The sequence below is a fragment of the Hyla sarda genome, chromosome 1 (assembly GCF_029499605.1).
Source record: "Hyla sarda isolate aHylSar1 chromosome 1, aHylSar1.hap1, whole genome shotgun sequence".
In the NCBI taxonomy this organism is placed as follows: Eukaryota; Metazoa; Chordata; class Amphibia; order Anura; family Hylidae; genus Hyla; species Hyla sarda.
In genome coordinates, this window is record NC_079189.1 from 327,659,277 (window position 1) to 327,682,979 (window position 23,703).

Consider the following 23,703-nt stretch of genomic DNA (forward strand, 5'->3'; position numbering starts at 1 on the left):
CATTATGGGGTCCTTCTTCGTGGTTGTCGATCTGTCGTTTAGGGCAGATGGGCAGTAGGAAGGGACAGCGATTGTAGAGACAGTTATGGCTCACTAACTCCCTGCTCCCCTTCCATGACAAGTACCTTAGGTCTATATTGCATCTTCTTTTAATGTTTAATGTTTTTTGCAATTGACATGTATTATATTGTATTATATGTTTATGTTGCATGTGTCTTTTTTCCTTACCTGTTTGTAGGCCAGGAAGTTCTGTAGTTCTGTGTTTGGATCTCTTACTGTTGTCAACATGTTAGGATTAGGCTGGGGACAACATGTCATGGCTTTTTTTTCTCTGTTCTTTCAGAACTGCATGAGAGAGATAAGCCACGCCCCCTCATCTCTCCCTCCAGGTGGTCGCAGGTTCATGAGAGCAAGAAGCCAGAGCAAGGGGGAGAGAGGACATACACAGCTCCTCATCTCCCCTCCCCCTGCTCTGTCTTCTGAGGACGCAGGTCTGTGTTATCTGAAGGGGAGGATAACAAAGTGCACGGGCTGGGGATGTATAGACTGCAGGGGAATAAATCCCGGACTGGGGATGATTTCTATGTGTGAAGGGGGGGACTCCTGAATGACACATGCTGGGAGTTATAGTCCCTGTTATGTGTGTGTATGCTAGTGTTTAAAACCAGTGTGCCTCCAGCTGTTGTAAAACTACAACTCCCAGCATTCTCTGACAGCCTTTGGGCATACTGGGAGTTGTAGTTTTGCAACAGCTGGAGGCACACTGATTGGTAAACACTGACCTAGCCAATTCAGTATATTGCAAACAAAGTGCATTGTTTCCCAACCAGGGTGTCTTCAGCTGTATCAAAACTACAACTCCCAGCATGCCCAGACAGCTTTTGGCTGTCTGGGCATGCTGGTAGTAGTAGTTTTGCAACACCTGGAGGCACCCTGGTTGGGAAACACTGGTGTATGCCCTATAGAGGTGTGGTGAACTACAACTCCCAGGAGACTACAGAGGCAGCAAGCTGGTGTTATACCACAGACTGAAGACTCCTGAATGACACATGCTGGGAGTTGTAGTCCCTTTTGTGTGTGTATGCCAGTGTATCCCAACCAGGGCTGATTATATTAGTGTGCTGTGTATAAGGGGGCTGATCCGGGGAAATAGTAGGGTTTGTAGTTTTCAGCACAGCAAGAAACAGGAAATAGAAGCAAAGAGAGGAAAACAAAGTGGGGGATAAAAAGACAACAAAGAACGGAAATAGAGTTGCCTAAACAACAAGAATAGAAATGAAACAAAACAAAAAGGGTAAGTCAAAAACTGAAAAACATGCTGACCACGGAGTACCCCTTTAACTTATAACTGGAGAGCGACTGGAGATTAAAAAGAAAAAAATAATATATATATATTATCGAAAGTAGCAAAAACTAAACAGACAGTAACTCAAAATAAAGTGTAGGCATTTTTATGTGGCTTTTTTCCCCAGCGTTTTTCTCCTGACAAGTCATGTGATTCTTTCATAATATGATTCAATTATGATTCTATTAAACAATGCCCACATACAGTCATGGCCGTAAATGTTGGCACCGCTAAAATTTTTCAAGATATTGAAGTATTTATCACAGAAAAGGTTTGCAGTAACACATGTTTTGCTATACACATGTTTATTCCCTTTGTGTGTATTGGAACTAAACCAAAAAAGTGTCAGACCAAACTCCAAATATGGGCTGGACAAAATTATTGGCACCCTTTCAAAATTGTGGATGAATAAGATTGTTTTAAGCATGTGATGCTCCTTTAAACTCACCTGGGGCAAGCAAGTAGGTGTGGGCAATATAAAAATCACACGTAAAAGCAGATAAAAAGGAGAGACGTTCACTTAGTCTTTGCACTGTCTGTCTGTGTGTGCCACCCTAAGCATGGACAACAAAAAGAGAAGAGAACTGTCTGAGGACTTGAGAACCAAAATTGTGGAAAAATATCAACAATCTCAAGGTTACAAGTCAATCTCCAGAGATCTAGATTTGCCTTTGTCCACAGTGCACAACATTATCAAGAAGTTTGCTACCCATGGCACTGTAGCTAATCTCCCTGGGCATGGATGAAAGAGAAAAATTGATGAAAGGTGTCAAAGCAGGATAGTCCGGATGGTGGATAAGCAGCACTAAACAAGTTCCAAAGATATTCAAGCTGTGCTGCAGGCTCAGGGAGCATCAGTGTGAGCGTGAACTATCCGTCGACATCTAATTGAAATGGAATGCTATGGCAGGAGACCCAGGAGGACCCCACTGCTGACACAGAGTCATAAAAAAGCAAGACTACATTTTGCCAAAATGAACTTTAGTAAGCCAAAATCCTTCTGGGAAAATATCTTGTGGACAGATGAGACCAAGATAGAGCTTTTTGGTAAAGCACATCATTCTACTGTTTACCGAAAACAGAATGAGGTCTTAAAAGAAAAGAACACAGTACCTACAGTGAAATATGGTGGTGGCTCAATGATGTTTTGGGGTTGTTTTGCTGCCTCTAGCACTGGGTGCCTTGAATGTGTGCAAGGTATCATGAAATCTGAGGATTACCAATGGATTTTGGGGCATACTGTACAGCCCAGTGTCAGAAAGCTGGGTTTGCAGGACAGTGACCCCACACATACGTCAAAAAGCACCCAGAAATGGATGGCAACAAAGCGCTGGAGAGTTCTGAAGTGGCCAGCAATGAGTCCAGATCTAAATCCCAGTGAACACCTGTGGAGAGATCTAAAAATTGCTGTTGGGAAAAGGCGCCCTTCCAATAAGAGAGACCTGGAGCAGTTTGCTAAGGAAGAGGGGACCAACATTACGGCTGAAAGGTGTAAGAAGCCTATTGATGGCCTATAGGAAGCCACTGATTTCAGTTATTTTTTTCCAAACGGTGTGTAACCAAATATTACGTTAAGGGTGCCAATAATTTTGTCCAGCCCATTTTTGGAGTTTGGTGTGACATTATGTCCATTTGTTTTTTTTTCCTCCCTTTTTTGGTTTAGTTCCAATACACACAAAGGGAATAAACATGTGTATAGCAAAACATGTGTTACTGCAATCTTTTTCTGTGAGAAATACTTCATTTTCTAAAAAAATGTCAGTGGTGCCAACATTTACGGTCATGACTGTAATTAGGATATATGGATGACAGATACCAATCTAATCCTGGTTGTCCTTCCCTTCCTTTCATTTATCACTGAAGCCTCTTCTAGAAATGCCCTTAAAATTCTCTTTTGAAATGTGTCTGGAGACTACACTGAAGTGACATGTCTATAGGGGCACTAAAAGTGGAGTTCAACAAAAAGGAGCTAAAAGCTTTGGACACTTTTTGTTTATTTGTTATGTAACCTGGCCATACACTTATCACAGTTTTATCTGCTTCTGGGACCCCAAGAAATCAGGAGAAGAAGTCCCATGCCTTGAAGTACAGAAAAACGCATCCTCTATCGGCAGGATAAGGGATAAGTTTTAGATTGTGGGGGGGTTCAACCACTGTGGCCCCCCGCGATCTCCTGTACGTCACTCCCCCTCCATATATCTGTATGGGAGAGCCGAAGATTGCCGAATGGCTCTCCTATAGACATATATGGAGGGGACGTGGTGACCCCCACTTCAGGTAGGGCTTGTGACATGCTGCTCTGTGGCCTCCCAGAGCTCCGTACAGGGGATAGCGGGGGGGGGGGGGGGGGGGCCACAGCGGTCGGACCCCCGGGATCATAAACTTATCCCCTATGCTGTGGATAGGGGATACATTTTTCTGTACTTCTAGGCATGGGACTTCTTTTTTAAGATTACATTTTTATGGTGTTTTCTTGCCTGTGAGAAAGTTGTTCTATTGATTGTTGAAAGTATTACACCCATGACCATGAAACCATATCTAGCCAACAGAATAGAGGACAAAGAATGGTCAGAAGTCACACGTCATGGGTCTTGACGTCAGTTAATACTTTCTCAGCATTCCTCAAAGACACTGTATAAGTCATGAGGATTTAATGAGAAGTGGTGTTCATACATAACACTGCAGTGGAGATAGCAATGTGCATAGCTAAATCACTATACCGGAGTTACCTAACACACCATTGAAAAAAAAAATGATAATAATAGTATACAGTGCTTACCTTCCATATTACAATATTTATCAGTAAAACAATGTGTTCAGGATATTATTTTTAATACTGTTATGGAAAGCACCTTTAAACACCTTTACACAGTATCAGGCAGGCAAACAAATAAAGTTTACTTTATGTCATCAAGACCAAATTACTGTAAATGGAGAATGTGTTTGGCAAGCATGCAGTGCACATTTTTTTTTATGTTACAGCCCTGTGCTAAAATTAAATCTTGGGGATGATGCCACAAGGTTTGCATGCCTGGATTTGCGGGTTTTCTACCATTCTTCTATGCAAGAACCTCTCTTAGCTTGGATGGGAACACTTAGTGGACAGCTATTTTTAGGCCTCTCCAAGTCAGGGCTCTTGCTTGGCCACTTAACCCCTTAAGGACCCATCCAATTTTCATTTTTGCACTTCAGTTTATTCCTCCTCCCCTTCTAAAAATCATAATGCTTTCAATGTTGCACCTACAGACCCATTTAAGGGCTTGTTTTTTGCATGTACTTTGTAATGACATCACTTATTATATAACATAATCTGTTACAAGAATATCCAATTTATTTAGGTTTTATTTTATTTTACCACTTAAAATTATTTAGAACTAAATGCACCAAAATTAGTATGGTTAAAACTGTTATCTTCTGACCCCTATAACGTTTTTATTTTTCCGCATACGAGGCTAAATGAGGGCTCATTTTTTGTGCCTTGATCTGTAGTTTTTTTCTGTACCATTTTTGTTTTGAAGGGTCTTTTTGATCGCTTTTTATAATTTTTTTATGGTATATGAAGTGACCAAAAATGCACATTTTTGAACTTTGATATTTTTTTACGTGTACGCCATCGACTGTGCGGTTGAGCTAACCTTATATTCTAATAGTTCAGACAGTTACGCATGTGGCGGGACCACATATGATTATTTTTAATTTTTATTATATCATCTTATTAAAAAAATGGGAAAAGAGGGTAATTCACACTTTTATTATGGAAGGGATTAATTCACTTTTATAAACTTTTTTTTAACACTTTATTTATTAATTAGCCCCCATATGGGGCTATACCATGCAATCATTTGATTTAGATTTGTCCGCATACGAGGCTAAATGAGGGCTAATTTTTTGTGCCGTGATCTGTAGTTTTTATCTGTACCATTTTAGTTTTGATGGGTCTTTTTGATCGCTTTTTATAAAAAAAAAAATTATTGTATATGAAGTGACCAAAAATGCACATTTTTTAACTTTGGTATTTTTTTACGTGTACGCCATCGACCGTGTGGTTGAGCTAACCTTATATTCTAATAGTTCAGACAGTTACGCATGTGGCGGTACCACATATGATTATTTTTATTTTTTATTATATTATCTTATTAAAAAAAATGGGAAAAGAGGGTAATTCACACTTTTATTTTGGAAGGGAGTAATTCACTTTTATAAACTTTTTTTTAACACTTTATTTATTTATTAGCCCCCCCATATGGGGCTATACCATGCAATTATTTGATTGCATATACTATTTAATGCTATGCCATAGCATAGCATTTAATTAGTGTTATCAGTGTCCTGCTGCTCCAGCCTGCAGGGTGTTGAGGCAATTAAGTGTTTTACCACGATGGTCCCGATGAGCTCCGCTATGCTGCTGGGATCATTTAACTATCGGTTTAGATGTGGCAAAAAAATTGCCCGCCATTAAAGGGTTAATGCCTGGCATCGGCCCAATCGGCAGTGCCCGGCATTAACCCTGGGTCCTGGCTGCTGATAGCAGTGGGACCCACTGAGTTTAAAGCCTGCGCAGCTCGTGAGCATGCTTTAAACCACAGTAAGGGGACCAGGGTATACAGGTATGCCCTGCATCCTTAAGGCCTGGGACGCAAGGGTGTACCTGTATGTCCTGCGTCCTTAATAGGTTAAAGGGGTACACCAGTGGAAAACAAATTCTTTTTTAAACTGGTGCCAGAAAGTTAAACAGATTTGTAAATTACTTCTATTTAAAAATCTCAATCCTTCCAGCACTTATCAGCTGCTGTATGCTTATCTGTTTGACCACAGTGCTCCCTGCTGACACCTCTGTCCATGTCAGGAACTCTCCAGAGCAGGGAGAACTGTGGTCAGACAGAAAAGAACTATACAACTTCCTGTGGAGTACACAGCAGCTGATAAGTACTGGAAGGTTTAAGATTTTTTAATATAAGTAATTTACAAATCTGTTTAACTTTCTCGAGCCAGTTGATATTAAAAAAAAAAATTCCAACGGAGTACTCCTTTAACCTGTTCAGGACGTGGGACGTTATCATACGCCCTGCATCCCGAGTCCTTAAGGATGTAGGGCGTATGCATATACCTGTGGGAATCATTCAGCAGGCCTCCTGGCACATCGCCGAGGTGGGTCCTGAGACCCCCCCCCCCCCCCCCATGTCGGCGATCGCAGAAAATCGCATGTCAATTCAGACATGCGATTTTCTGCTATTCCGGGCTCATCGGGTCTCTGGTGACCCGATCGCCCAGAAAATAGGGATGATTGGAGCTGTCAGTGACAGCTCCGATCATCCTGAGGGTTAGGAGCGAGATTGCAGTGCTGTGATCTCCTCCAAACCCCTGCCATTGGTCAGAAATGAATTCTGACCAATGGCAGCGCACGACAGGGGGTTGCCATGGAAACCCCGCGCTCTGCCCACCCCTGGATGTCTGGGCATGCTGGGAGTTGTAGTTTTGCAACATCTGGAGGGTCACAGTTTGGTGACCACTGTTACAGTGGTGCCCAAACAGTAGCCCTCCAGATGTTGCCAAACTACAACTCTGAACATGCCTAGACTGCCCAGGCATGCTGGGAGTTGTAGTTCTGTAACATCTGTCCCTTCAGATTTTGCAATTTTCATGAACATTTTGAAAATTGCTGCTCTACTTTGAAGCCCTCTAATTTTGTCAAAAAAGTAAAAATATATCCATTTTATGATGCCAACATAAAGTAGACATATTTTTTTTGTGAATCAATATAAAATTTATTTTGAATATCCATTTTCCTTACAAGTAGAGAGTTTCAAAGTTAGAAAAATGCTAAATTTTCTAAATTTTCCTGACATTTTGGGATTTTTCACCAAGAAAGGATGCAAGTATCAACGAAAATTTACCACCAAAATAAAGTAGAATATGTCACGAAAAAACTCTCAGAATCAGAATATTCAGTAAAAGCATCTTAGAATTATTAATGCTTAAAGTGACAGTGGTCAGAATTGCGAAAAAGGGCTCAGTCCTTAAGGTGAAAAAGGGCTGCGTCCTTAAGGTGAAAAAGGGCTGCGTCCTTAAGGGGTTAAAGGGGAATCTATTAGAAGAGCTAATCTGTATTATGTGTTACTCATAACTTTTGTTAGATCATGTTATCTATTTTTCCGTAAACCATATCTGCCATTTGAAAAAACTTCAAACAGGTATGTCAAAAGTTTTGATCAGTCAGGGTGCCAAGACCTTAAGTGGCCCTTAGATATATTCCAGGCTCTCTATCCAATCTGACTAATGGCGGATGGGGTCCATAGACTTCCATTACAGTTCTTTTCCTGCAATTGGATCGGGCTACCAGCTAGGAAATGAGATGTACATCCTTGTGCTTCTTACTGCCGTATCTATAGAGGTCAGTAAGGATCTCAGCACTGATTGAAAGCGGTTTTATGTATAAGATAGGTTTTTAATGGTGTTGTACTAATAAAGTTGTTGTATATAAGGGAGGGGTCAATGTCAAAGGTCACGACTAAGCGCCTTTGACATTGACAAAGGCCATGCTGTGTCGGCCATGCTGTGTCAGTAACCAGATGATTTTTCTACAATAAAAGCAAGTTTACCATATGGAAGAGTGCCATGAGTTTCTTCTAATTGCTGGACTGTTGAAAGAGGCCTTTGCTGAGGAGGAAATTAAGCACTGACACATTAATGTGGTGCCTTATGTAACTATAGACTAAATAAACATGTAACTTTTTTTTTCATTATTTTCGATGCTGTCAAATTTTTTCGAGGATGTCTGTGTGACGTTTTTTTTTAAAGAACAGTAATGCTGTAAAAATCACAAATTTTGTTTCCTATGCTTTATTTTTCAGGGAACATTGCCTTGCAGTAAAGGATCTGTACTGTTTTAAAGAGTGGCTGTCCATTGAGGAAAATTCACGGAAAGGAATTTATAAACCTGGATTAATGCTGCTAACACTTTCTGATTGTGAACAGCTTCCAAGCCTGCATAACAGCCCTGGAGCCTGCATAAAGATTCCATACTTTGGTATGATGATGATATATGAAATATCATTGGATATTAATGTGACGTTTAGATTTTATAGATATACTTAGACATATAAATGTAAAAAGATTGAGAAGCCATAATGATAGACAGTAGAGATAATACCTGTGGTGATAACTGAGGTTTTATGTATTGATAAGTATTGAAATATCTGCTGTGACATCTATTTTCATTTTTTATTCTAATCTTTCTTTGATTGTTACTTTCTGTATCATCAAATGATGGTTCATAACTGTTATAAAAATAATATTTTTATTGGATTCATTATTTAATGTCTCCCTGTCATTAAAAAATAAATAAATAATTAAATAAGAATTTAACATGTCACAGAGATATTTCTCAGTACTAAAATCCCCTTTTTTGAGTAGAATGAGCGGGAATTGTGTGCTTAAGCGATTCACTCCCTGGTTCACATGTACATCCGGCAGCCCCATGATAATTTTATTTGGCTGTTTAAAGAAGCAGAGGGTGGCGATTGCTGTAAGCCAGGGAGTGAAGTGCTTAAATGCACACTCCTACCTGTTTGTTATACTGATCCATGGGGGTCTCATCACTAAGACCCTAACCAATCAAAACTTTATTAAAAGAACACTTTAATGCCACATGGTTTTTTAAATTGAATGTATAATGGGCAAGTCTAAAATGTTTTCTGTTTTCTATTCTTTCCAGAGTTACACAAGGAAAATATTACCAGTAAGTTGAAATTAAGTATTTATTGTTTCCAAATGAAAAAGCAAGATTTATCCCAATGGAAGACCCGTATTTACTCAATTTTCATAAAATCTTGGATTTTGGAGATTTGTTTTTCCAGTTAGCTTAAATCATTTACTTGAATGAGTTCTCAGTGGACCTCCACAGGGAGTCCTAAGCTTTGGATTCTTTTTTTTATTAAGTTAACATGCCTACTAGAGAAATGACATGGCAACTCCTTTGTTTTTCTTTCAACCCTAGACTTTTATTATTACTTAATGCATTTGGGTATATTTATTATTGCAGTTGGAATCCACCTCTATTAACTAGCCTAAAATCTAATAAGGTGAATATGGAAGACGAAAGTACAGAAACCTTACAATTAATCCCTTATGCACATGACAACGTTGTGTGCTCAGAGCCTGTGTGGTGACACATGGTCTTTATGGTTCCAAATTATGGAGCTGTAGTTACTTCAATATGGGGGTGCTGTATACCTCCATAAATGTTGGTACAATATGGGCACTAGATTTCAGTTAGTGTTGTATTACAAATACATACACTACAGATCTGTATTATGGCAATTTTAGGTGAAGACCCTTACGGTACAGATTATGTCTCAGTAAATGCTGAATGCCATTATTAAATCAGACAATGATAATTTCCTGCTCAGCCTGACATCTTTTGACTTAAGGACAACTGATACATTACCACAAGCTATTGTTTTTGTTTTCACTGGGTTGCTATGAGCAAGGAGGCTAAGTTCACGTCCTTGCCATCCAGGATATCCTTTTTGATGTGTGCCAGAATAAAAGTGTGCCGGTGCTATGTTAGGAATTACAGAGGAAATGCCTGGTACACTAACTTGCGGATTGGTTTAGATGGTATAGCCGTAGTTGATGCAACCGTCGCATTCCTATTCTCAAGGGCTTCAACCCTTGACTGCATGTCAGACATATTAGATGACATATTGTTGATCAGTGCGTGGAGTTGTGTCAATGATGTATGGAGAGTATTCATCGACACTTCCTCACTACTATGACCAGTAGAATCGGCCTTCAACAGCCTGTATAATTCTTCCTTGTGGGCAGAGGCCGGAAAGGGAATGCCTCTCCTGACCAACTCTGCGGTCAGTTTAGGTACAGTCCAACTCCTCAGCGAGGAGACACTAGCGTCTTCTGAAGTCCTGGCCACATTCTCCAATACCGAAGCAGACTCCTCTACATCAGATGCGTGCGACATTCTAGAAAACATTCAAAACCAATACTGTATAAACCTACCAGATCATAACTTAAGAATCAATACTGCAACCCCTACTGTTACTAACCACCAAGATATAACGTGACTTATCTCGACCAACTTGCCTGAACAAACCTGAAAATAACGTACTTGAATGTACCGAAGACGTGTCAGAATGTACCCGTGAATTCAAAACGACCTGTAGACGTGACAGGCCCTAGATGTCTAATAACGTGACAGGGACTTGACTGCGCAATATATGACCAACATCTATATAAATAATATTACACCCTGTAACAATTACGGAGTACGTAACTAACTTAAATGTGGAAAAGAGGTGCACCGTAACAGAATATAAGTAATCGCAAACCAAAGACGTGTCAAATTCATGAGGCGATTACTTAACGAATATTCACCTATCTGGAACTAAATAGTAACACACACCATTAATACCATTCAGCAGCACTAGTACTGGTTGACTATCTTCATATCTCCTACCAACTAATGGTCAACACGCAATCTAACTGACAACTGAGTTCGGAAAAGGAATACCAGCAACCCCCAGAGTTTTTCAACTGCTATGGGGACAAATAATTAGCTCTGAACCCGAAATAATACCACGATGGCTTCCATGTACCTACCAATTCAGAAGCTTTGATATAGAACGCCATGGAATACGTGCCCGAGAGTCAATTCGTGCTACCAACTAGCAATAAAGATGAACCATGCATACGTGCAAGGCAGCTGTGCTGTAGTTAACTCGTACCCAACTAATTCCCTGTTAGAATCCGGTATAAATTCTGAAAATAAAATAAGTCAACACCTAATCTTCTACATGAAACGCTACCACAAACGCTTACCTGAATAATGCCGAACAGCTATCCTGGAACTGAAATCACCTATAATGATAATATGATCTATTGTCAAGCATGAATCTAACCCTTTATAACCCTAACTACCATCAACCAACTTTGCTGATGAAACTGTTATCAGAAACTCAAGACCAGTCAACTGACCTAAGGGACCGTGGCACCTAGACAGAATTTCATTAACAACCTTTTCGTGAATATAAATGATCTGTAATACCAAAATAAATTGAAAATTCACAATAGATACGTGCAAGGCAGCTATGCTGTGCTCAATTCGAACCCGACTAAGTCCTAATGAGAAGCCAATATGAATTCTGAAAGTGAAATAATTAGGTCAATACCTAGTCGAACTACATAAAACGACCATAAACGCTTACCTGAATAAGTGCCGTGCAGTTATCCTGAAACTGAAATCACCTGTAACAATGATATGATCTATTGTCAAAGCCAGAATCTAACCCTGAGTAACACACCCTAACTACCATCAACCAACCTTGCTGATAGGACTGTTATCGGAAATCCCTGATCAGACAACTTGATCAAAGGACTGTGGTACCTAAACAGGAAAAGTTCATTTACAACCTTCATGTAAATATAAGAAAGCTGCGAAGCCGTGATATTATGCCGGTAATTATGCGAAAAGCTCATTTGATCGAACTGGACCTGTGAATAATATTATATTAACTATCACCCAGAAATAAACGTGACTATGAGCGCCAGCCAAAAGAATTAACAGCGAGGAAGTAATCGGGGAAAGGCATTATCGTGTTATGACTGTAATGACTGTACAATATGTGTGAGATACATATTTAAAACTGTGTGAAATGCGGTATGATAAGTACTGCGATGAGGGAAACACCTGCATGCACATGCCTATATATACTCATCTATATAGCTTAATTCCTGAACACTCCCCCCCCCCCCTTTTTTTTTATTTATTCTTTTTTTTTCTGCAGTGTGCTCCAGCTGATTCTCAAAATCTGACAGTGAGCCTGCAATCAATACTGGAATGCAGCAGTGTTCCGCAGTAGGAAGTGTCTCACGAGTGTATTGTAGCCATTGTGTGCTGCATTGTGGTCCCCCGGAACCCCCCTGCTTGCATAACATGATGGCTGACAACATAAGATGACGAGAATAGCGACGAGTGGGTGATTCAGTGACGGCTGGCGAGTTCATGCGCAGTTAGAGAACTCCTCAATGTCGGGTTATGCTGCGCACGTGTCCTTATCATGGGGCCGCATGACCGCAACCTTGCTGTTGCACACGTGATGTGGCACCACAATAAATAAAATAACTGTGCCCTCATAAGATACATAGGGGGCTGGACCGAGACTCCCCGCTGTTACAGCTTACCTTCGGAGCAGGGAGGATGCTGATGCCGAGCGCCTCAGTCAGTCCCAGCCACTTACCAACGCCGATGCTGCCTGACGACTTCCGGTCAGCTGACACGCCAGTCAGTTGATCAGTGATGACGTGAAGAACCTGCGGCGTCTGACGGCAGGAAGCCGTGGGTTCTTAGTCATCCCACCCCTCCCACAAAATCAGGCTAACTGCGTTAGCCTTAACACTCAATATAATTTAAAAAATAATTGCTATAGAACCTACTGACTGTTGACTGGGGGTGTCATATGTCACGTGGAATGAAGTGGATGACCGAATTAACCAAATAATGACGGCAAATGGGTTGCTGGTCAAGACACTGATACAGGGAGCTCAGGCCTCTCGCTGCAACTCCTGCTGCCACTTGCCCCTAGTCTTCTGCAACCTTTGCCTGATGAATTTAGGCCTCTGCCACTCCTCTGTGTACGTCCTTGCACTTCTCTGCCTGACATACTTAGTTTGTATATGAGGGGAGTACAATACGCTGAACTACGCTTAAAACAGTATTTGTCTACAACACCAGCAGGTGTGTACTTTTGCCTGGCCTTTCACTGTATTTAGGCCCTTGAGACTTTAACAGGAACAAAATAGTACACCACTTAGATGTACGTATGTGGTATGCACTTATAAGGGGAGGACAATGCGCTCCAGTACACTTAAAACAGTATATGTGTACAACACCAGCCGGTGAGTACTTTTGCCTGGTCTTTCACTGTATCTAGGCCCTTGAGACTTTAACAGGAAGAAAATAGCACACCACTTAGATGTACATATGTGGTATGCACTTATGAGGGGAGGACAATGCGCTACAGTACGCTTAAAAAAGTATTTGTTCACAACACAGCAGGTGAGTACTTTTGCCTGGCTTTTCACAGTATCTAGGCCCTTGAGACTTTAACAGGTACAAAATAGTACACCACTTAGCTGTATGTATGTGGTATGCACTTATGAGGGGAGAAAAATGCACTACAGTATGCTTAAAATATTTGTGCACAAAACCAGCAGTTCACACCAGTGCTGCAGCACACAGTCGCTATGTACTACATCCAAAATTGCACTTTCTCTCTCAATCTAACTCTCTTCCCTATCAGTGCTTCTAGGCAGGATTTGTGCTTCAGCTTAATCGCTGCTGTTCTGTGCAACACACTGCTCTCTGTCCCTCTCTGCAATAGAACTGTCAGAACCTATAGGCTTAAAAGGTTCTGACAGGTTCTTTGTTGTTTTTTGTTGCTGGGTTATGCCCGGCTATCTGACTGGTCAGCTGACCTTGATTGGAGCACCTGTTCTGGCTCCATCTAAGCTGGCAGTCTACTCCCAGTCAGTGTTTGCTATAGAACTCAGTTTGTACTCTAGCTAGCTGTCTTCTGTATTTGTAATATCTGGCTTTTTGAACTTTTGGCTCCTCTCTCTGACTATTCTCTCTTGTATTAGCGATTTTGTACTGTGACATCTCCTGGCTTCAGATGCAGATAGTTGACATTGGACTTATTGTGTGAGTGTTTAGTCTTTCTTTGTTAGTCTGTCTGTTGCTACTTTCCCAGGACCTAAGACTGTGTCATTGTAGTTTATTATTTTGACATTTACGCCCCTCACGTATATAGGAAGGGGCTGTGTTTGTGGTTACGGACCTGTCATATAGGGCAGGCACATAAGTAGGCTGGGACAGGGGAGTGGGCGAGAATAGAGTGAACTCCTTCCCTGCCCATATGTGACAGAACGCTGTAGTGACTGGGAGGTGAAAAATGCTTTTCTGTGAAACACACACTACTCTCTGTCCCTCTCTCTGTGCAACAGAACGCTGACTTTACTAGGAGGTGAATCGCTACTGGAAAAACGTTTTTCGGTGTAACACACAGTGCTGTCTGTCCCTATCTATCTCTCTTCAGTGAAAGACTGAAGTGACTGGCCGCAATATGGCTGGCAATTATATAGGGCTGTGACATCACAGGGGTGACTGGCTGCTGATAGGCTGCATTCTGCATGTGATTCAAGGTCATCGGGCTTACCCTTGTTCCCGCATTCCCAGGATTCCTTGCCCCATGTCCTCACACATATATCCGCCATTTTAGATGCCCTGGAGCCTGGACCGCACTAAATGAAGTTTAATGAAGCAATTTGCGTGATCGAATCGGGGCGATATTCGCATTCCTTGTGAGTCAAATTTTTCCTGAAATTCGTAATGAATTCGGATTCGTCAGATTTGATTCGCTCATCCATACTTGTGACATCATATCCAAGACTGGAGGCTGTAATCTTCATCTAAGTACTGAGTAAAAGGTCTGAATACTCATGTCAATGCAATACTTTAGTTTTTGCTTTGTCATTATGGGATATTGGGTGCAGAATGATATAGGAAAAAAAGAGAAAGGGTCTGAAGACTTTCTGAATGCATTATATACAGTATCGGTGGGTTCATTTGTAATTGAAAATGTAAAAGCAATATTTAATAAAGATAATCCTTTGTTTTTCAGAAATATGTTATAAAGGCAATGGCAGACATTACCAGGGGACTGTCAACGTGACAGCATCAGGAATTCCTTGTCAAAAATGGAGTCAACAGGTAACATATCTAACAGTGTAATAAATATTATATTATACTACCCAGGAAACCAAAATAACTCATCAAGAACAGACCAGAACTTGATACGAACATTTGTAAAAAATTTCCTTGCTGCTCTTGGGAGAAATGTCAGGTTTAAGATGTGTTATCTTAATATGGGATCAGGTCTAATAAAACAAATTCTTATTCAGCTGAGACCTTTGAAAAGTATTTACTATTCCATTCAGGCACCTGTATTTTCCTCTGCCAAACCAGAGCCAGATTTCCAAATGCTTTATTTGGTTTTAAAATGAGAAACTTGAGATATAAACAAAATCTCTGCAAGAGCTGTGAGAATAGAGAAGTCTGTACAGCTGCAGTATGAAGCTATAACTCCTTAAAACAATTTCTGAAGAAAATGGCCCATTTATATTTAATATTTTAAAATGGCAACACTTGCCTTAGGTTGCTTAAAGGGAACCAGTTATTTTTATTTGCTGAGAGTTGCAGATACAGTTGAATAGCTTATGATAGTTGCTAAACTTATATGTTACAAACTTATAACTGCCTTCTTATTTCTTAGCCAAGTGTCAAGGGGGTAGAGCCAAACTGCTTAAGTACCACAGCCTGGAGTGCCTCCTTGCTTGACCTTACCTTCCAGACCCTCCTTGATTGACATAGAGCCCTGTACTTCAGTTAAGGAGGTGTTGAAAGGTAAGTGCAAAAAAAGTGTGGCATGCTGTGGCACTTCAGCAGCTTGGTTCCACCTCCTTGACCCTTTGCTGAAGAATAAAATAGCTAATTTTATAAGTTTTTCAACCAACATAAGCTCCAGAAAAAAAAGTAGTTTGCTTTCATACCCTTACAGCTATTCAACAGTGTCTGCAGCTGTAAAATAAACAATTTTTCTTAAGACCAGGCCACCTTCTTCCATTGCTCCATAGTCCAATTTTGAGGGTCATGTGCCTATAGTAGTTGATTTTGGCATAAGACAGGAGGCATTCTAATCCTTATTGCAGCTATTCCGCCCCATATACAGCAAGCTCAGTGCACTGTGTGTTCTTTCTATCATTGCCAGCATCAACTGTATCAGCAATTTATGCATCAGTAGCTCTGGGTTTAAACCAGAAGGACTAACCTTCGCTCCCCATCCTCATCAGTGACTCTTGGGTGCCCACAACTCTGTTGCCAATTCACTCCTTGTATCAGTTTTGATAGATACTGACCACTACATACTGGGAACACCCCACAAGATCTGCAGTTTTGGAGGCACTCTAACTATAACAATTTGGCCCTTGTCAAAGTCATAAGTCATGCTTTAGTAAACTTAAAGAAATAACTGTTCATTTTCTGCATAATATATTTCACATGAGCCATTGTCACAAGATGACTAATGTTATTCACTTTACCTGTTAGTGGTCTTTATATTATGACTGATAGGTGTATACACAAACTTTTTACCCTTATTACCTACAAAATCCATGAAGCAACTGATGCGCTCAGATTCATATTCTGTGCTACAAGGGAGTACTGCTGAAAATCCTGCTTTTCCATGGCTAATTTCTGAAGAAAGTACCATGGGGGCATTCATCATTGTAGGTGTAAGTGAAGCATTTGTCTACACCTTTTTTGTGTGTGCTGCTAATGTGTAGGAGCACCAAATGTATTAAATGGCCAAAGGGCATTTGATAAATTTTGTGCAGGTCACATTTTCTGAAATTTCTCTCTTCACATACACCAAAAAGCTAAGCTAAGTCTGGGCTGGTGTAGTTTAGAGACTTTTTGGTGGTTTTGCTCCATTTGACAAAAGGTGCAGTTGATAAAACCCGTAAATATCATGCATAGATTAAAATTCAGCAGAAATGTGTAAACAAAATGGCGCATAATAGGCACAAAAAGAGACACTAGCGCCTTAATAGTGCCTGATGTAGGCCTAAAAAAAGGTGTACACACAATGATAAATGCAAGCCCATCTCCTTGTTTTAGGAGGTTTTTGTCGTTGTTCCCTGCCACAGTCCAAAAATTGTAGTCTGATAGGCCCAAAGCTATATATATATATATATATATATATAGGCATTTATGATGCAGTTGCTTATATAATACAGTGGTACGGAATATTTTGGAAACGTATATATTATCTGATTTTTTTTTCTTGAACATTAAGGGCACAGACACTTATTAAAATGTTTAAGAATCTTTTTGTTTTGTTTTTCCAGCTACCTCACCTGCACAGAAAGATGCCTGCGGTATTTCAAGAGCTGTCCAATGCAGAAAATTATTGTAGAAACCCTGATGGAGAACATGAGCGTCCATGGTGTTATACAACCGACCCTTATGTAAGATGGGAATACTGCAACATTCCAGCATGCAAGGAAGGTAATACTCCATGTTATATTGTCTGGGTTTAATAACATTGTAAATGGTGATACAGATAATTGTATTCCATTTTATTATATTACATCTAAAAAAAACTTCCACTCAAACACCTTTTCTGATTTTCACATTGGATGCAAAGACAATGGGGGAGATTTTTCTAAACCTGTCTAGAGGAAAACTTGCTGAGTTGCCCATAGCAACCAATCAGATCGCTTTTTTTCAGTTTTAACAAGCCCTCTGAGAAATAAAAGAAGTGAGAGGAATACTATCAGACAGGAGAGAGCACAGAGGAGAGCTAGCCCACTCTCACTAGACTTTGTCCATTCCTGTACTTCAGCAATGATTTCTATAAAAAGGAAATAGCATTTTCTTATCAAGTATATTTGAAAGGTTAATGTTTTGCCAAGATGTACAACACATAAAAAGTTTTTTAATCTGACAGTACCGATTTAAGCCTCATGGGCATGGAGTTCACCAGAGCTTCACAGGTTGCCACTGGAGTCCTCTTCCATTCCTTCATGATATAATCACTGAGACCTTGTGTTCTCCCTCCTTTTATTTGAGGATGCCCCACAGATGGTCAGTAGGGTTTAGATCTGGAGACATGCATGGCCAGTCCATCACATTTTCTCAGCTTCTTTAGCAAGGCAGTGGTCATCTTGTAGGTGTGTTTGGGGTCATCAAGTTGGAATACTGCCCTGCAGCCCAGTCTGAAGAAAGGGGATCACGCGCTGCTTCAGTATGTCACAGTACATGTTGGCATTCATGGTTCCCTCAATGAACTGTAGATACCTAGTGCCCGCAGCACTCATGCAGGCCCAGACCATGACACTTCTACCACCATGCTTGACTGTAGGCAAGACACACCTGTCTTTGTACTCCCCACCTGGTTGCTACAACACACGCTTGACACCATCTGAACCAAATAAATTTATCAACAATCCACAGGACATGGTTCCAGTAATCCATGTCCTTAGTCTGCTTCTCTTCAGCAAACTGTGTGCGGACTTTCTAGTGCTTCATTTTTAGAAGAGGATTCGTCCTTGGAAGACAGCAATGCGGACAAATTTGATGCAGTGTGCGGCATATGGTCTGAGCAGTGACAGACTGCCCCCACCACTTCAACCTCTGCAGCAATGCTGGCAGCGTTCATACATCTATTTCCCAAAGACAACCTCTCGACATGACACTGAGCATGTGCACTTCTTTAGCCAACCATGGGGAGGCTTGTTCTGAGTGAAACCTTTTCTGTAAAACCACTGTATGGTCTTGGCCACCATGCTGCAGCTCAGTTTCAGGGTCTTGGCAATCTTTAAAGTTCTTATGTACTCCTTGCATATCTGTCATGGTAGTGTTAGTCTGGATGTATACACTGTAAATTTGTCTACTCACATTTTATTTTACAAGCAGATATCCCACAAAATGTGGCTGCAATTTAAAGGGATACTCTGGTGGCTAATTTTGTTAGTGAAGTAGCTCCCTTTTGTTATTGTGAAGGTTTTATTAATTGATATGTGTGATTTTTTTGTGTTTTGCATCTTTGGCCGGATGTTCTGTAGTTTTTCAATGTATCTGTGACTGATGTCCACTGGCAGCCATGTTCGCTTCATGCTGTGGACAACACGTAGCTGTTTTTTTTTTTTCTTTGCCCGCATCAGAGAGTGGGCATTCTTTCACACGCCCCCTTATGAATATGTATGTTGTCTGTTCGCCGGGGCTGCCTTGATTGGTGTTCCGTTTTGCTCAGCCGGTGTAAGCCCGAAATTTATGCCCTGTGCATTTTTATAATAAATTACTGGCCCCAATGTGCTAAAAACATTTATGTCCCCCCCCCCCCCCCGTGTCCTTATGCCCCCATATCCTTATTTGGAGATGAGCAGCAGAGAATAGAAAGGTCTGATTGCTAGGAGCACGGCAGTGAGGACATGGGCGGCGGCAAATTATTGGAGCCTACATGCAGGACATGTTGGCTTCATTCATTCACTGTCGCCGTCGACCGACATGTCCCCACTACTGCCCTGCTCCAAGAAGATGAGGAGCATCAGGCAGCGGGAGATAAGGATAGTGATATGGACACAGTGCGCTCTGGTCCCGGCGGTGAGCTCTCACAGATAAGGGGGGGGGGGGGGGCGAGAATAAGGAAAGAGGTGCATAAGGACACTGTGGGGGGAATAAACTTATTTTGCACACTTAGGCCAGTAATTTATTATAAATATGCACGGGGGCATAAATTTGGGGTTGATGCAGTAGTAATTTAAAAACCCCGCCGGGAGCCCTGAATGGCTCCTTGGTGCCAGCCATTCAGGGCTCCCGATGGGGGATTTAAAAATGAAAGTATACAATGTACAGACATCGCAGGGGAGCGCAGCATGCCGCCCACTCCCCTGCTTTGTAACTGCTGATTGCATTGGATCTCAGAAGCGAGAACTGTGCTATCAATCCCTTATCCCCTGTACTACTACCCCCACCATGGAACAGACTCTGTTCCATGATGGGGGTAGTACAAACACTAATCTAGCCTCCCAGCAGCCTGCAGACTCCAACAGCCAGGGAACTACTACTCCCATCATGGAAAGGAGTCTGTTCCATGATGGGAGTAGTAGTAGTCCCGGCTGCAGGAGTCTGCAGATGGCTGATATTAATGGATGAAAATGTGTGCGTGTGTGTTTATGTGTGTCTGATACTAAAGGATGACAACTGATGTGTGCGTGTATGTTTATGTGTGTGTGTGTCATGTGCAACAGACACTCCTGATTGCTTACAATTGTAGGGTATTGGCCAAACACTGACAGGGCAACATCGCAACCAAACACCTAGCGACTAGTGTTGCTCGCGAATATTCGCAATTCGAATTTTATTCCCGAATATCGCATATTCACGAATTTGCGGATATTCGCGAATATAGCGCTATATATTCGTAATTACGAATATTCATTTTTGTTTTTTTTTCACAGTAAACATCACAGTGATCATCCCTCTCTGCTTCCAGCTTGTGTGGTGTAAAGAAGGCTCTAATACTAATGTGTGAGACTGGTGTGCGAATTTTCGCATATGCGAAAATTAGCATATGCGACTTTTCGCATATGCGAATTTTCGCTTATGCTAATTTTTGTATATGCAAATTTGCATATGTTAATTTTCGCACACGCGAATATTCGCTTATGCGAAAATGAAACGAGAATATTACGAATATGCAAATATTCGCGAATATATGATGAATATTCGTCCATATATTCGCGAATATTCGCGAATTCGAATATGGCCTATGCCGCTCAACACTACTAGCGACGTGAGAGACAGAATGCTAAACAGAAGGCATCAACAAAAAACAAAGGGTAAGTACTGAGGTGGACATATAGCAAGCCGGGCGGAACCCAAACGAGAGCAAAGTACAAGCCCCAAACTAAAAAAACAGGGCATGTTTCCTGCTGAGATTTGTAGTTTGGAGCCAAGCAACAAAACGGAAACAGCAAAAGCTAAAAAAAAACATCAACTTGCAGACAAAAAAAAAAACAGAGAACCGAAAAATAGCAACCAAGACACAAAGGAAATAAAGACAAGGGTAACTTAAGATGACAAAAACACATTTACCACCAGAGTACCTCTTTAACTGTTGTAGCCTCATTTTCTGAGAAAATTGGTGTATAAATTAAATATGCAACACATTTGACACAGTGTGAACCCAGCATTACAGTATGTAAGATGATGAATTAGTAGACATCACTCATTATATTGATGGATATAATTTATATAATTAGCTTTTTGACCTTTTATGTACAACTGTCTTTTAACAATTATTTTCTTTCTTCTCTAAAGGTACACTGCATTTACCAACCACAATAAAAACAGCACACGGGCCCCCTGTTATGCCATCTACATCATCATCTTTCTCGCCAACACACTCTATGACAGTCATCATATCAATAATATGCAGTTTTGCTGGCTTAATACTACTGATAATAACTGCCCTTGTGTGTTGTCGGAGACAGAAGAAAATGAAAAACATAAACAGGTTAGTATTTTGTGTTTACCTATCTATGCATTTTTATGATTACATTAATATGAATACAGGTGCCTGCCCTTAACCACTTAAAAACCGTTTTTTTAAATGGTTTAGGACAGGCACCTTGACTTACAGGAACAGTAGGCGAAGGTGAAAATACTGGCACTGCATTTGTACCTATGCAGTCAATAGTGGAAATTTGGCTATAATACCAACCACAATCCCCAAATAACCGCTTGAATGGGACATGGCAGAATCAATTTGCTTGAGCAATTCACAGTTTGTAAAATAAATATTACTATCAGCGGGTTTCAGGCTGCGGGAAACCTTCTGCTAGTTACACTACCATTGATTTGAATGGGTCCACAAACAGTCCACAATAGTGTCAGATTTGCGGACTGTCCGTGGACCCATTTAAATCAATGGTAGCGTAACTCGCAGCGAGTTTCCCATAGCTGGAAACTTGCTACTAGTGTGTGAAGGCACCCTTAAAGGGAGTCTATGAGCTGTGGCTACTGCTAAGGGCTACAGACACTGTTAAATGTACCTTTCCAGGAGCTGATAGTGGTTGCCAAACTTGCGAAACTACCTTTTTATTTTCCAGCCAAGTGTCAAGGAGGTAGGGATGAGCTGTTTCAGTGCCACAACCTGGCACATCTCCTTGCTTGCTCTTACTTCCCAGCCCCTATTTAGCTGATGTAGAGAGCCGTGTACATCAGTCAAGGAAAGATTGGGAGGTAAGAGTAAGTGAGGAAACATCCTTGGTTTGGTTTCTGGCCATGCTCAGAAGTGGAGTAGGAATACCCTCTAGGTTTTCACCCTTATCACATTCCAGGATGTGGAAGCTGGAACAATCTGTTAAATAGTACTTGGTGGCTTTCTAAAAATGTTCCTGGCATGGAAAGCTGCTGGCCAGTGGATCAGAAGAGGTATCTGGTGTGAAGTACTGAGCAATTTGGCAAAGGCAGGTTTCTGTCGCGTATGGGTCATGGGTAGGTGGGAGTAGCGAAGTCAAGAACAGGAAGGAGGAATGTCTCAGGTGGCACAGGCTTATAGTCAGGTCCAGATCATACATGGTACAGTAAACACAGTATTACAGGCAGAATCAGGAGACCAGTCACAGGTCAGTACACTGGAAAATCACACAGATTCACTGAAAATACAACAGACCTCCAGTATGGAAAACTACACCATGGCTTACAGGGCAGGCTTATATAAGGAGTACTAATGCAGGACAGGTGGGGGACAGGTTTTAGATGCATGCACAGCCACTATAAGGGTAGGATCACCCATGCCGTATTTTTCTGCATATTTGCTGCTGCATATTTTGCTACCTATTGGCTTCAATGGGTAGGAAAATATGCAGCAGCAAATATGCAGGAAAATACGGCATGTGTGACCCTACCCAAATGGGTAAAGCATAAGTGTGCAAAGCAGGAGCAGCCTTGGAGGTGGTAAGGTGGTAGTAACTACAGGTGAGACAGGGGCTATATATGACAGGAAGTACAAGGACCAGTCACCATTGTTATAAAGCCTTTCTATATACAGTGGGGATCAAAAGTTTGGGCACCCCAGATAAAAATTTGTATTAATGTGCATAAAGAAGCCAAGGAAAGATGGAAAAATCTCCAAAAGGCATCAAATTACAGATTAGACATTCTTATAATATGTCAACAAAAGTTAGATTTTATTTCCATCATTTACACTTTCAAAATAACAGAAAACAAAAAAAACGGCATCTGCAAAAGTTTGGGCACCCTGCAGAATTTATAGCATGCACTGCCCCTTTGCAAAGCTGAGACCTGCAAGTGTCATGGATTGTTCTCAATCATCATCTGGGAAGACCATGATGATGTCAATCTCAAAGGTTTTAAATGCCCAGATTCATCTGACCTTGCCCCAACAATTAGCACCATGGGTTCTTCTAAGCAGCTGTCTAGAAATCTGAAACTGAAAATAGTTGACGCTCACAAAGCTGGAGAAGACTATAAGAAGATAGCAAAACATTTTCAGATGTCAATATCCTCTGTTCGGAATGTAATTAAGAAATGGCAGTCATCAGGAACAGTGGAAGTTAAAGCAAGATCTGGAAGACCAAGAAAAATATCAGACAGAACAGCTTGCAGGATTGTGAGAAAAACCCACGTTTGACTGCACAATCCCTCCTGAAAGATCAGGCAGACACTGGAGTTGTGGTACACTATTCCACTATAAAGA

At 41.0% G+C, this 23,703-nt stretch overlaps 1 protein-coding gene across 1 annotated transcript in view; it reads left to right on the forward strand.

Moving 5' to 3' along the window:
* Positions 1-23,703, forward strand: part of MUSK (muscle associated receptor tyrosine kinase) — a 198,601-nt gene that overhangs the window by 139,574 nt on the left and 35,324 nt on the right. The window contains exons 12-16 of the mRNA XM_056563621.1: positions 8,197-8,372; positions 9,060-9,083; positions 15,040-15,128; positions 17,324-17,483; positions 21,300-21,495. Coding sequence (XP_056419596.1) covers positions 8,197-8,372; positions 9,060-9,083; positions 15,040-15,128; positions 17,324-17,483; positions 21,300-21,495 — 645 coding nt within the window. The remainder of the gene's footprint in view (positions 1-8,196; positions 8,373-9,059; positions 9,084-15,039; positions 15,129-17,323; positions 17,484-21,299; positions 21,496-23,703) is intronic.